The sequence below is a fragment of the Alosa sapidissima genome, chromosome 17 (assembly GCF_018492685.1).
Source record: "Alosa sapidissima isolate fAloSap1 chromosome 17, fAloSap1.pri, whole genome shotgun sequence".
Lineage (NCBI taxonomy): Eukaryota > Metazoa > Chordata > Actinopteri > Clupeiformes > Clupeidae > Alosa > Alosa sapidissima.
The window spans coordinates 11,277,509-11,290,900 of NC_055973.1; the positions used below are offsets into that span (position 1 = coordinate 11,277,509).

General features: G+C 40.7%; 1 protein-coding gene across 1 annotated transcript; it reads right to left on the reverse strand.

Annotated features, from left to right (window-relative positions):
• Positions 1-1,160: 1,160 nt before the first annotated feature.
• Positions 1,161-11,997, reverse strand: LOC121688661 (phenolphthiocerol/phthiocerol polyketide synthase subunit C-like). The gene is made up of 7 exons (XM_042068395.1): positions 11,919-11,997; positions 10,455-10,526; positions 8,067-8,220; positions 7,779-7,939; positions 7,427-7,630; positions 7,048-7,229; positions 1,161-6,846 (listed from the first exon to the last, which is right to left on the reverse strand). Exons 2-7 carry the CDS (start codon positions 10,510-10,512, stop codon positions 1,312-1,314), a joined length of 6,294 nt encoding a protein of 2,097 aa, XP_041924329.1. The 5' UTR covers positions 10,513-10,526; positions 11,919-11,997; the 3' UTR covers positions 1,161-1,311.
• Positions 11,998-13,392: the final 1,395 nt, after the last annotated feature.

A 13,392-nucleotide genomic window follows, 5' to 3' on the forward strand; every position in this document is an offset into this window, starting at 1 on the left:
CCTACAGTAGGCCAGGGGCGCAGGAGGCACGGGGGACGTGGGGGACATGTCCCACGCAGTGCTGAAAAGACGGCCGTCGTCCCCCTCACTTTTGATAAGGAAAAAAAGCCTTATATACGCTAAATAAATAATAACCTATAGGGTTTGCGCTAACTATGTAACCCCCCCGCCCCCAATTAACAGCATCACATCACTAACTACAGTCACCTACAGTACTGTAAGACTGCACAATCTCATATTCACTCTGTTGGATATCTGAAGCCAGTTTGTCTACTAACAACCATCATTAGAGATGCTTTTCGTTTGGAGCGGCATACTGGTAGGCCATCAAAAGCACAACATCTATGCTCCTTTTGTTTTGTATTGAGACAATTTCAAAAGTGCATAGTTTCATGTCTTTTCTCTTTGCAACACTACAAAGCATTCTGTGAAAATGCAGCAAATGTCCAAGCACATTAATGCTACTAAACATTGCCATCTTGTGGCACAATAACTGCCTTACATCATGGTTTGAGGGAGCCCAAGCCCACATTTGCTTCTGCCATCTATAAACACCCACTGACTGAGCCTTTGTGGGCTGGAGGAATATCATAGGTTTCTCTAGCAATACATGCTTAATGTATAGCCCAAATTATAATTAGTACTTGGTTATTCATTGTTTATGTTAAATAATAAAACATAATTTAGCAAGGTTTACCCTGGCACTGTTTCATTCAATTCCTTCTCACAAATTCACATTTCCCTATACCCCCTATATGGCAGGCTTTATGCTGCCATATTTAGGTACTCTGTATGGTAATGTTTCCCAACATTTACTAAAAACTCTGTCCACAAAATACACATATCTTCTGAAACAGCACAAATTAAAAGGGTCAGATGCAATTTTCAGTGGTATATATTTTTATTGACATGCTTTTTAATTGATACATTTGATTAGGAAGGTTACAACAACATTACACTATACCAAATAATGTTAATATGAATATGAGACATGATAAATAAGGTCATATTAATTATATTAATGATTGTGTAGATTTTTTTCACTTTATTTCAAACTATTAACTTTAACTAATGTAATGTTCATATCCTGTATGTTGCTTTGAACAAAAGTATCTGCAAAATATACAACCATAACTATTACCATAATGATTAATATAGCATCATGCACATATTTTCCTCAGAAAAATAGTTGAGCTAGGGGATATATTTTACACTCTACTGTCATGCATTCTCAATCTGTTTGACAAAAGCTTTTGTTGTGAGCTTCTCTGCTATAAACCTGAAACACACCATCTGTGCTACATCTGTGATCTATAATGAAGTATTATCATTATTGTCTTCATGATCTTCTCTTGTATGTTCTGTCAGTAAAGCTGCCAGGGTAGCAACAGTACAGCTAGGATCCAGTAAGTTGACAAGAGAGATGTTTATACCTCTCCCCTGGAAGATAAGATTCTGCAGGGTTATACCCAACATGGAGTCAACACCCAGAGCTGAGAGGAATGTCTCATCATTCAGCTCATCATACTCAACACCCAAGGTCTCACTGAGTATGGTCCTGACCAATTCATGCGGGGAAGAAGGCAGTTCATTATGTGCAGCCTGTGGATCAGACATTTCTGCATCTTTCAGTTCTCCTTCAACCAGACTCCTCAACCGTTTAAAGAGAGAGGGATTTTGTGCAAAACTATGGTGATACATGGTTTTGAAATTGAACTTGCAAATAACCTGTTGAGGTTTGTTCAAAAGTAGGCACTGCTCTAAGCTCTGGAGGATTTCTGGACCCTCCATCACCATCATGCCTTTGGCCTCTAGAAATTTTTGCAGATGGTCTTTGTTCAACAGAAGGCCAAGGTTCAAGGCCCCCCAGTTGATGGACTGCGCTGCAAGTCCGAGACGCCTTCTATAATGACAGAAGGTGTCAAGAAATGAGTTAGCAGCTGCATAGTTTGTCTGGGATGCATTGCCAAGAACAGCAGAGATAGATGAATAGCACACAAAGTACTCTAGTTTACAGTGCTTAGTGGCATTATGCAGATTCAGTGCTCCGTTCACTTTAGGCTTCAGAACCTTCTCATAGAGGGATTGGTCAAGGCTTGCAATGAGAGCATCATGAAGTACAACTGCACTGTGAAATATTCCTTTGATTGGACAGGAGGGGAATATTTCTTTGATGTTTAGGATGGCCCTTTTGACTTGTTCACTTACAGCAATGTCACACTGCACACTGACAATCACTGCCCCACACTGCTGCTTCACAGTATCAATCTCCTGTTGCATCTCAGAGCTGGGGCTCTTCCTGGAGAGAATGACAATGTACCCTCCACCTCTCTCAGCAATGAACCTCACTGTCTCAAATCCAAGTCCTGTGAGTCCTCCAGTCACAATGTACACACAGTTCTTGTTGAAGAGCCTGTGTTCTCTTGGTCGCAGTGAAATGTCAGAGGCTGCATGCTTACTATTGCTTTCATTTAGTGCCACCACAGGCATAGTTCTGACACTGAAATAAGACTCTGGCTCATCAAAGGGCAAAAGCTCAATGCTTCCAGTTGTGCTCCTCTGAAATGTAATAGTTGGAAGAGATAGCAACTTTTTGTCAAGGTGCAAGGCTTTCAGCCATTTGTATATCCGTGGCTGGTTTGCTCTGATAGAGCCTTTAGCTAAGATGCTAGATGTGACAATGGTATGAATACAAGCATCATTGTCTTCTCCAAGAATGTTTTGGGAGACAGGAGATGAGAACTTACTATCACAAACAACAACAACATTCTTAACCCCAGCAACAGTGCACGCTTTGACTAATAGAGATTTGTCAAATGGAGGCAGTAAGACAAGTGCATCAAATTTGTTCAGATCTTGCAGTGGCCCACTCAGCTCAGTTGCAACAAAGGCATTCCATCCAGACTTATTTGCAATCAGAGTGAGGGCTTTCACCAAACCTGAGTCAGGGACGGAGGAGAGGATGCCCAACTTGCCATCCCATTTCAGTTTGGGTAAAGTTGAGTGGAGTATCCTCCAGACTACTACATAGTATGAAACACATGGGAGGTCACTCAAAAATGGAAGTTTCTTTGTTTTGTAGCAAACCTCCTCTGGTACCACAACTTTGGAGGATGCAGTTACAGGGTAGCAGGCAGCAATGTGGTCTCCCACTTTTAATTTGCTCACACCCTTCCCAACCGATGTGACTATACCACCGAAGTCAAGAGCCAGGAGCTTGTGGTTCTGATTTGTGTGTTTGTTCCAGTACATTGTTTGACCAAAGTTGAGGTCAGAAACACTGACTGGATAGTAGTCTGAGGAGTGGACACAAATTTTACCAAGCTGAACCTCAACATTTTTCTCTGGTATCTGTCCAACTTCCTCATCAGATGGGATGGCAGATATGCTGATTATTTCAAAAGGGTTTGCTGTCTGCAAAGTGAAGGACTTTGCTTGTGAACAGTGATCCCTTTTCTCTTGGTTGACTGTGAGCATTGTGGTGTGAGCAATTTGTGGTTGGAAAATCTGACCGTCTTTCACCACCAACTCTGGGTATTCGCTGCAGGGGTAGGAGGTCAGGACCTGATTGAGGGCTTTAATGTCCTCAGTTGAGACAGAGCCGATGTCAATCAGCTGAAATGTAAATTCAGATATTTCAGCTGCACATGCTCTTGTCATGCCTGAAAGCACAAACCCTGGACTGATATGGTCCACTGTGGTCTCTGAAGATCGATAGGTCACTACTCTGACAGAGTTTGAGAAATTCACATTCCTCAGTTCTAAAACTATTTGCCGCAACTGTTCACAACAATTTACCATGTTTGTCAAGACATCATCAACTGTCCTAGTGGAGAGGTCTTGATTGCTCCACAGAAACAAAATGTCTGTGAAGTTTTTTCTCACATCTGAAATGTTCATCTTGGAAAACAATGTAGCCAGTCCCTGTTTCAACACTGTGTTTGCATATTTTGAGGAGATATATTTAGAGCCTTTACTCAAGTATGGTTTCAATGCTGCTGAAATGGCATTATGATCAGAAAAGACCAATGCAGTTCCTGGAAGGGTTTGCTCCACATCCTCTGAAATGACGTTGCAGTCATTTTGAAAGAAGTACTCATCAACAACACAGGAAACACTTCCAACGTATTTGACAATTAGATGTTTCACCTCGACAAGAACTCTACCTTCTTTGTCTGTAAAGCAGCCACAGACCTCGAAGTGATCAGCTGTCATATCTGTTGCACGCACATATATGATCATTTCATCTTGCAGAGGTTCAAAGACAACTAAGCTCCCAATTGCTGCTGGAAACCCAGGTCTAGTTTCATTCCCCTGAGAGCTTGTGACGAGTGTCATTTGCAGAAGGTAATCCAGTATAACTGGATGAATGCAAAAGTCATGTACTTGACTAAGCAATTCTTCTGGAACAGTCACAGCAGAATATGCTTCCCTGAATTCCTCCCCACAAAAAATGTCTCCTTTGTTCTTGAAGACACCACCATACTGAAACCCTCCCATGTCTAGTTTTCGGTACAGATCATCAGATTTAACAACAGATGTGCATCTCTTAGACAAGCATTCTAATGAGATGTTTTGCTCCTCTGCCATTTGCCCTTTTTTGCATTTTATGCTTCCTGAAGCAAAGACTGTGCTGCTGGAATGAATCTTAAAAAGGGTCTCATGCTCAACTGGTTCAAGTGTCACCTTCAGCTCAGGTTGACGCTTAGTCAGCAGAAATGGACTTAAGAAGCTGATACTCAGTTGCAGTGTGTTGAGTGGAGCCTTTGGTTTGGCATTCGCCATGTAAGCAGACAGGCCAAGCTCAACATATAAAGCCCCTGGGATGATGGAGACTCCATTGTTTTTGTGTTCTGACAGATATGAGAGTCCTTGGGATGACAAATCACAAACAAACTCATGAGCTCTTATCCGTGTTTGTTTAAGGACAGGATGGCCGCTTGCTGTACTCTCTGGTGCATGTGAAATTTTGATGTGTTTCTTGACACAGTCAAACTGATACCTTGGAAGGGAAGTTGGAACAACCTGGATGCCAGAATAGAATTGATCCCAGTTAGCACTGAATCCTAACTCAAACAGCTTACTGAAAGTGGCAAGCAGTGTCTCATGATCTTTTTCAGGCTGTGCTAAAGACAGGACAGTAGAGTCATTCCCAAGTGTCTCCATGATGTTTCTGTGCAAAGCTCGCCTGGGACCTATCTCTACAAACACAACATTCTTCTTGTCTGTAGCTGCTGCTGTCAAAGCTTTTTCAAATTCAACAGGCTCACGGATGTTCTTGGACCAGTATGAGCCAGTACAGAAATCATGATCGCTAGCTATTTTGCCTGACACAGTTGAGTACAACTGCACATCCATTTCATTTTCCTCCAAAATGCCTATGCTGCTTTCTACTTCTGGGAGAATTGGGTCCATCATCTGACTGTGGTATGCAGCAGGGACATCCAAGACATGAAGAAACAGAGTCTTGCTGTTTGCCGAACTGCTTAGAGTTTGGTGCAGAGCCAAAATGGATTCTGCATCACCAGAGAGAGTGCAAGATGTAGGGCTATTATGGGCTGCCAAACAAATCTTCCCTGAGAATGAAGGCAGGTATTGAAGGACATCTGTTACAGCCATGTTACTGACAACCAGCATCTTCCCACCAGTGACCTTGTTCTGCAGTACACTGCGGTAATGGATGACCTTCACAGCATCCTCAAGTGACAACAGACCAGAGCAATGAGCAGCAGCAACCTCTCCTACAGAATGCCCAAGAACAGCATCTGGTTTTACACCCCAGTGTTTTAAGAGAAAAACAATGGCAACCTGAACAGCGAACAACAGTGGCTGGACAACATCTGGTTTTGAGAAATCAACCTCAGCTGTGTCATTTTCAAGTGTGTCCACTATATACAGACCATGGTAGCGTTGGAAGATGATCTCAATTTCTTTCATCTTTTCTCTGAAAACAGGCTCTTCTTTGAGGAGCTGACTGCACATCCCTCTGTAGGTAACGCCATTCCCACAGAAAACAAACACCAATCTGGGATCTTGTTTGGAGGGGATTATCTTTTTATCAAGACTAGACTTAAGCTGTCCTCCTAAACCTGTCAATGATGAGGCTCTGAACACCTTCCTGTATTTGTGTTTTACATGACTTCTCTTACACGCTGATGTGTATGCAAGACTTTGTATGTCAGCTGTTGTCTCCTTGTTCAGCTGTTCAGCCATATCAGCAATCATGCTGGTAAGAGATTTTTCTGATGCTGCTGAGAGCACAAACATGTTCTGAGATTTCCGAACCTCTGTATCTGAATTGTTCGGTTGATTATACTCTTTGATGATAACATGGGCATTGGTCCCCCCAAAACCAAAGTTGTTTATCCCTGCAGCCCTTCCAGTGCTTGGGGCTATCCATTTTTGTGGCTGAGTAGGTATGATTACATTCAGTGCTTTAGCATCAATGCTAGATCCATCCTCTGTGTAGAACACTGAGGGCACAATTGTTTCATGTTTCATCATTAGGAGAACCTTAATCAGTCCTGCCACCCCTGCTGCTGATTCAGTGTGCCCTATGTTTCCTTTAACTGAGCCCATATAAATCTGCCCTGATCCTGCTGGTCTTGCTTTAGCAATGACATTAGAGATGCTCCCTGCTTCTATTGGGTCACCTACTGGTGTTCCAGTCCCATGAGCCTCAATGTACTGGACACTGGTCAGATCTCTCTCTGTAGAGTAGATTCTGCTGAGAAGCTCCTCCTGCTGAGCCATGGATGGCTTGGTGATTGGAGTGACAGTGCGGCCATCTTGGTTCACGGCTGTTTTGCTGATAATGCCCCATATGTGATCACAGTCTGTTAAAGCCTGTCAAATGTAGTCAGAATATTGATGTGAATGTTAATAAAAAATAGCATAAATTATTCATATTAATTTGAATATGAATTATGTAACATATTATACCTTTTAAAAAGAATATGAACCATTGTAGCAATATGAAATATTACTTTTCATCTACTTTTTAACCCTGAGTTATTTGTTTATAATAAAAATGTTAACATGTGATACCTTTTTCAGAGGTTTTAAAAGGACAATGCCACAGCCCTCCCCTCTGCCATATCCATCTGCTTTATTGGAGAAAGGTTTGCTGGTGCCATCAGGTGAGATCATCTTGGCTTTGCTGAGAGCCACAAAACTTTTTGGCTCAAAAATGCAGCTGACGCCTCCACACAGAGCCATATCACAATCACCTGTACGATGACACAAAACCATTCATATGATGATATGTTTATGGTGAAACTTTGGACCGTGTGGTTTTCATATCACCGAAAGGAGTGCAATGAAATCTAATGGTCTTAATAAAAGATTAATTACAATTATTGTAGGCTACATGAATATTATTGATTAGTTATAATTTGAAACTTTTGTGTTGCAATTGTGCTTTTACCTTGTCTGATGCCTTGGCAGGCAGAGTGAAGGGCTACTAAGGAGGAGGAGCAGGCACTGTCCAGAGCAAATGAAGGCCCAGTGAGATTGAAAGTGTAGGAGATCCTGTTGGCTGCCACACTCATAGCCGTACCCGTGGAGAAATAGTGGGTTATTGTGTTGCTGCTGCTACTTAAACGGATCTCATAGTCCCTGTTCATGAGACCTATGAAGAAAAGACATTTCTTATCAATCAATTTTGCCTCTGAAGGAAAAAGAATATTTCAGTGAATGTTATTGTTTTGGTCAGGGTAGCACCAGACTTACAATAAATTGCTATTGTGAGAAAAAAGTTGAATATAAGGAGATATTACCTATATAAACCCCTGTTCTGGTGCCACTAGCTTTTTCCATGGGAATCCCAGCATCCTCCAGTGCTCTGTAGGTACACTGCAGCAGCAACTTGTGTTGAGGATCCATCTGGTCAGCCTCAGCATCCGTGATGCCAAAGAATCGCTGGTCAAATTCATTCAACCTATTTTACAAATATATTTACATATGAAAAAATACATTTATAAATTTAAAAATGCAAAAACAATGAAATACTTGAAGATATATTTTACTGTATATGAGGTCCTGTAATATTTAACTGAACTTATTACCCATTTATGAGAGCAGCCCTCTTGGTCTGTGTCTTCCCAGGTTTGTTCTCATCTGGATCATACCACTGGGAGCAGTCAAATCTCTCATCTGGAATCTCTACTGCACAATTCCTACCTTCCACTAGAACCTTCCAGAAGTTGTCAAGGCCCTCACCTGAATTTTACAAATATTAATACATATTAATACACACATTATAGTGTGTGTGTGTGTGTGTGTCAGTGTTGCGCGGGTTTGGTCACAAGCGGACCGAGCTCGCCCGATATTTTAATCAACCCGACCGCAACTCGGACCGCGAATATTAATTAGGACAAAATTATACCCGACCCGCGATCCGACCCGCTTAATTACAAAATGTGTGCTTTTGGTTATAGCCTACCATGCAGTGTGACAGTAGGCCGTTTCTGTAAAACAAACTAATTTATTTGCGAAACGTTATGCAGCAGTATACTGTAACTAACTACACATATGCAGGACAAAATGTTTGCGCAGGAGAGAGAATGAGAATAAGAGCGCAAGCATGCACGCAACCAGCAAAGGATAAGCTAAACACTAAGACAAGATGTCAAGGCCATGGACATACATTTTTCTTTTGAAAACAAAAATGGTGAAGGCAGCAAGGTAGGAAGAGATACATGGCTGGTCAAAACGTTAAGAACTGCATAAGAACTGGTTGGTTGAATGAAGCATAAGAACTGGTTGGTTGAATGAATCAAAAAGCTTGAAGTTGAACTGAAGTTGAAGTTTACCAGTTCAGTACAGATTTGATTTTAAGATTCTATTATTGGTTTTTAAGTCTCTAAATGGAACTGTCCCCGTCTACCTGAAAGACCTATTGCAGCACTACACCCCTACCAGGTCTCTCAGATCCCAAGAAAGGCTCCTCCTGGTCCTACCCACTACCAGAACTAAACATGGAGAAGCTGCTTTTAGCTCATATGCCGCTAAAGCTTGGAACTGCTTACCTGAGAACACAAAAACTGCTCCAACAAGCTGTTTTAAAAGTAGGCTAAAGACGCACCTCTTCTCCCTCGCCTATGCCTAGGTCTTTCCATCCCAACATTCCTTAGAGCTCTCCCCTCCCTCGTCTATGCAAACACTTTTCTGGTTTTAGGGATTTTATGGTTTTTATGGATTTTATGGATTTTATGGTCTTATTATTAAACATTTTTGTCTCACCTTAGCTTTTATTGAAATATACATTTAAAACTCTATTTTTGTACTATTTTTTTAATGTACATTTTTAGAGTATAAATGCACTTTCCCATTTTTATTTTTTTATTTTTGCGTGTGAAGCACTTGCGTGTGAAGAATTGCCCTGGTACGAAAATGTGCTATATAAATAAATCTGCCTTGCCTTGCCTTGAAGCACATACACTGTTTAAAGTCACAGACACAATGAACCAAATTAAGTAACTTTTATGCATGCGCGAACCTATATGGCCTATACATACCGGTAGATACTGTATAGCTGTGTAGTCTGTGTACCATAACATTTATTCCTGAAGGCGCCCGAAATCTAGACGCACCCTAGCGGCAACAATGTGGGTCTGGCTCGTCAGGCTACCTGCTCACGGCTGTAGGCTAAAAGTTTAACATGGGCAGGTGGCAAAGTATCAGCATTATTTTACTGAGTGACTTGTCATCAGGTCTTGTACCTAGTCTAAAAAAGCTGTTCTGGGTAAGTATATAAACCACAAGCAAGCTATTGCATGCTTGAGGTCTGGGAATTGCACTTAGGCTGCTCGGTTTGTCTACCAGTGCCGCGTTTATGACGAGTTACTGCATGTTGGTCGTCCTGTTTTGTGACTGTCATACTGTTAAATGGCTTCGCAAGAAGTACATAGAACATAACTTGCACTACTGTCATCTTCTTTAAGAACCTTTCCAAATATTTCCCATATATCGCTTTTCCTGGAGGGGTGTCTTTATTATTTTAACTTCTCGCGTCTTCAGCTCTTTAGGCCTACTGTCTCCATCTCTACCGTCTCCACCTATGTGGCATTAGGTCTACTGTAGCCTATGCTTCAACCAATGAAATCTTTGAAAAGCAATTATGAGTTAAATATTGATGCCAGCCTTCTCGTGATAGCCTACTTTAAGTTTTTAAAAAAATATATATATATATATTTAATTAATTTTAACTGACCCGCCCGCAAATGACCCGAGTATCATAAAAATATATTTTTTTATGACTCATAACCGCGGGTGACAGCGGTCTTGACCGCTTAATTTCGGGCAGGCCGCGCAACACTGGTGTGTGTGTGTGTGTGTGTGTGTGCACGTGCATGCATTTGTGTATTTATGTGTGTGCTATTTTCCAAACCTTCCAGAAAACTTTATTTTATATAGAATAGTTTTAACTTAAAAGAGGGTACAACATCACATGCCTCCTGGAAAATCACATCCAACACCAATCACAGCAATGTCCTCATCTTTGTTCTCCATTCTTGTGGAGGGTCCTAAGAATTCCAAGGTGTGTCACATTACAGAGCCTTCTAAGTGTAGGTACATAACATATAACATTTTCACCTATAATATATTCCATAACATCTACAACAACATATAACATGACTTCGACATAAACAGCATGATAAAACACAAAAAGCTATGTCAAATGCAATGTAAAAGCATTTTCAAATTTTAGGGTAGTATACCTTCTCCAAAATCACTATATGAGACTTATTCCCCTCGAATAGGCTACCGTTGGATCGCCATAAGTTGGAAGGACTTGCAGATGAGTAAATAATAACTTGCTATTATTTTTTATTATTTATAATTTCAGTGAATAATTGTTCTTAGTTATTTCATATTATTAATTCAATTTAACATGTTTAGATTTCTCTGGATGTCTTCAAGTTGGCGGCATCCCATCGTTCTATATGGGCTATTTTAGGCAGCACATGCTGTATGTGATTTTTAAAATGACTGAACTTCTCTAGTCCTCTGGTAGGCCTTTCACAAACATGGTTGCAAAGCAGGACAGTTAAACTAACTAACTAACAACTGAGTGTGGATCCGAGAGATCTGTGGTGTGTAATTGAACCAAATTAGATGGACAGAATCTTGTCAACGTCCAGATTTGCTCAGCTCATTTTGTGACAGGTAGGTGAATCTTATTTTATCAACTCATTGCAGGTTGTACTGTAAGTGTTGAGCTCATGTTCTCTCTCATGCACCTGGGGCCCTATGCCTATATGTTAACTTCCTATGCCTATGTTAACTTCCTTACTTCCCACCTTCCTATCTCTGTGCCCATATGAAGAGTTTGGTTCCAAAACGCTAGCCATTTTAGTAAATTTTCATATTCTTTTTACATTTTGTTTTCCAAGTAATTTCAATAGAACCAATTGGGTATTGTTATTTGAGTTATCTTTACTCAATCAAAACAACACAACTGCAATTTGAATGATATTACCTGAAATACACAATTAAATAGCCTGACTTTTTAATGTTTTTAAAAACGGAGATATAGCGTTTTGGAACCAAACTCTGTATATGTTAACTTCGTATGCCTTCCTTCCTATCCCTATGCTATGCCTACTGTATATGTTAACTTCACGATACAGACCACTCCCTTTTCAAATAGGGTAGAGGCTTGTGTTATCTTGATCCTCCAAAAGAATCATCTTTAAATTACTCAAATAACTTGTCATTACTTAGAACTCATCATTACATATAACCCCAAGTCTGAAAAAGTTGGGACACTGTGTGAAATGTGAATAAAAACAGAATGCTATGATTTACAAATAAATCCTCTATTTAATTGAGAAGAGTTCAAATCATGGTAATCCTCTATTTAATTGAGAATAGTTCAAAGACAACATATTATAGAGTATCAACTACAGTCTTACCTCATCTATGTGATAAGAAGATTCCAGAAACAAAATCTGCATTTGAATCTGCAGAAGATTCTTCTAATGATCCCTTAAGCTACACTTCTTTAGAGCTACTTTCTGTCAGACTCCCATCTTTTATAGTCATCCCTGGATAAGGAAGTTGTAAAACATTGAAAGGTTCCGATCTGATCTGAAACAAATACGAAAATGTTAGTCAACATATTGTAAAAGCAGAAGTTATGATGTAACTGTACAACACAGATCTCGCATGTTTTTGACGGAAGTACTTACTCTAAAGGCAGAAAACCCTAATTAGCAAGCAGAAGTGTCCTAGCTTGGTGTTTAGGGTGCATCGTAGACAGGTGTCTTATATCTTCCATCAGCGGCTACTTTGAGTAAGGTTGCCAACTGTCCCGAATTGTCCGGGACATCCCGTAATTTGTCAGGGACAGCTCCAATCACAGCCTCATCGGCCTTGTCAAGTTGTCAATGGGCAATAGTAGGCTACTGTAAACGCACCTGGAACAAAGTGTCCAGTGTCGCCGCTACCACCATGCGCATCTCACACTCTGCGTAGGGCACCAAAGGACAGACCCGCTGGCACTAGTTTCATCTTGAGCACGCATGTTATTATGAACACATTTAAATAGATGTTGCCGGGATTCAAAAAACGGATATGCAGTTACAGTATATGTCACAACTTTCGCGAAGTACTGGGAAAGGCTGGTAAGCAAGCCACAAACAGATCAGGGGATTCACTTCCCATCACTTCTGGTAAGTGAATCCCCTGATTTGTCTGTGGCTTGCTAGTATAAGGGATTCACTTCCCTTTTAGGCCAGCAACTTAACGTTACTAGGCCTACTCAGATTATTCGTTGACATCAAGAAACGAACACAAGTTTACACGACTGCTGTTCTCACTGCTCATTGCACTGCTCATATGAGACACTAGCGCTATAACTGTCTGTCATTAGCTTGACTCAAGGGAAGATGGGAAGGAGGCCTTGATTCACTTGCGGGGCCCTACGCAACATGCATAGTGTGCATATAGGGCGATCCAGCCCTGGTGGTGCCACTGATTTGCTGGTTTGGTTCCTTTTTGGTTCAACATCACTGCATGTTCTAAAAGTTTTTCAATTATGGAACTGATAAAGGCCCAGTACAATTTAAACTATGAAAGTGTCATCATTCCTGTATTTCTCAAATTATTTAAAATATAAATGTATTAAACACACACAAAAGCAAGCTACATGTATATAAGATATTTGGGAAATAGGGAAAGGTAAGTGGGTGGCCTAATTCACTTTATTTCACTAATTTACTCTACCACTTATGCGGTGAATAAAAGAGCATGAGCTATGCATCATAAAGCAAGAAAAACAAAACAACACACACACATGCTTTTGATGCTTGCTGTATCCCCTTACACAAAACAGTTTTTTAGAAGTAGCAGTTCAGTTATACTAGCCTACAGTAGGCCAGGGGCGCA

Coding starts and splice junctions, on each gene's coding strand:
- LOC121688661 (XM_042068395.1), bottom strand. CDS start 10,512: ATGGAGAACAAAGATGAGGACATTGCTGTGATTGGTGTTGGATGTGAT. Junction 7,940..8,066: donor AGGGCTGCTCTCATAAATGG/GTAATAAGTTCA, acceptor TTTGTAAAATAG/GTTGAATGAATTTGACCAGC. Junction 6,847..7,047: donor TTTTAAAACCTCTGAAAAAG/GTATCACATGTT, acceptor TACATTTGACAG/GCTTTAACAGACTGTGATCA.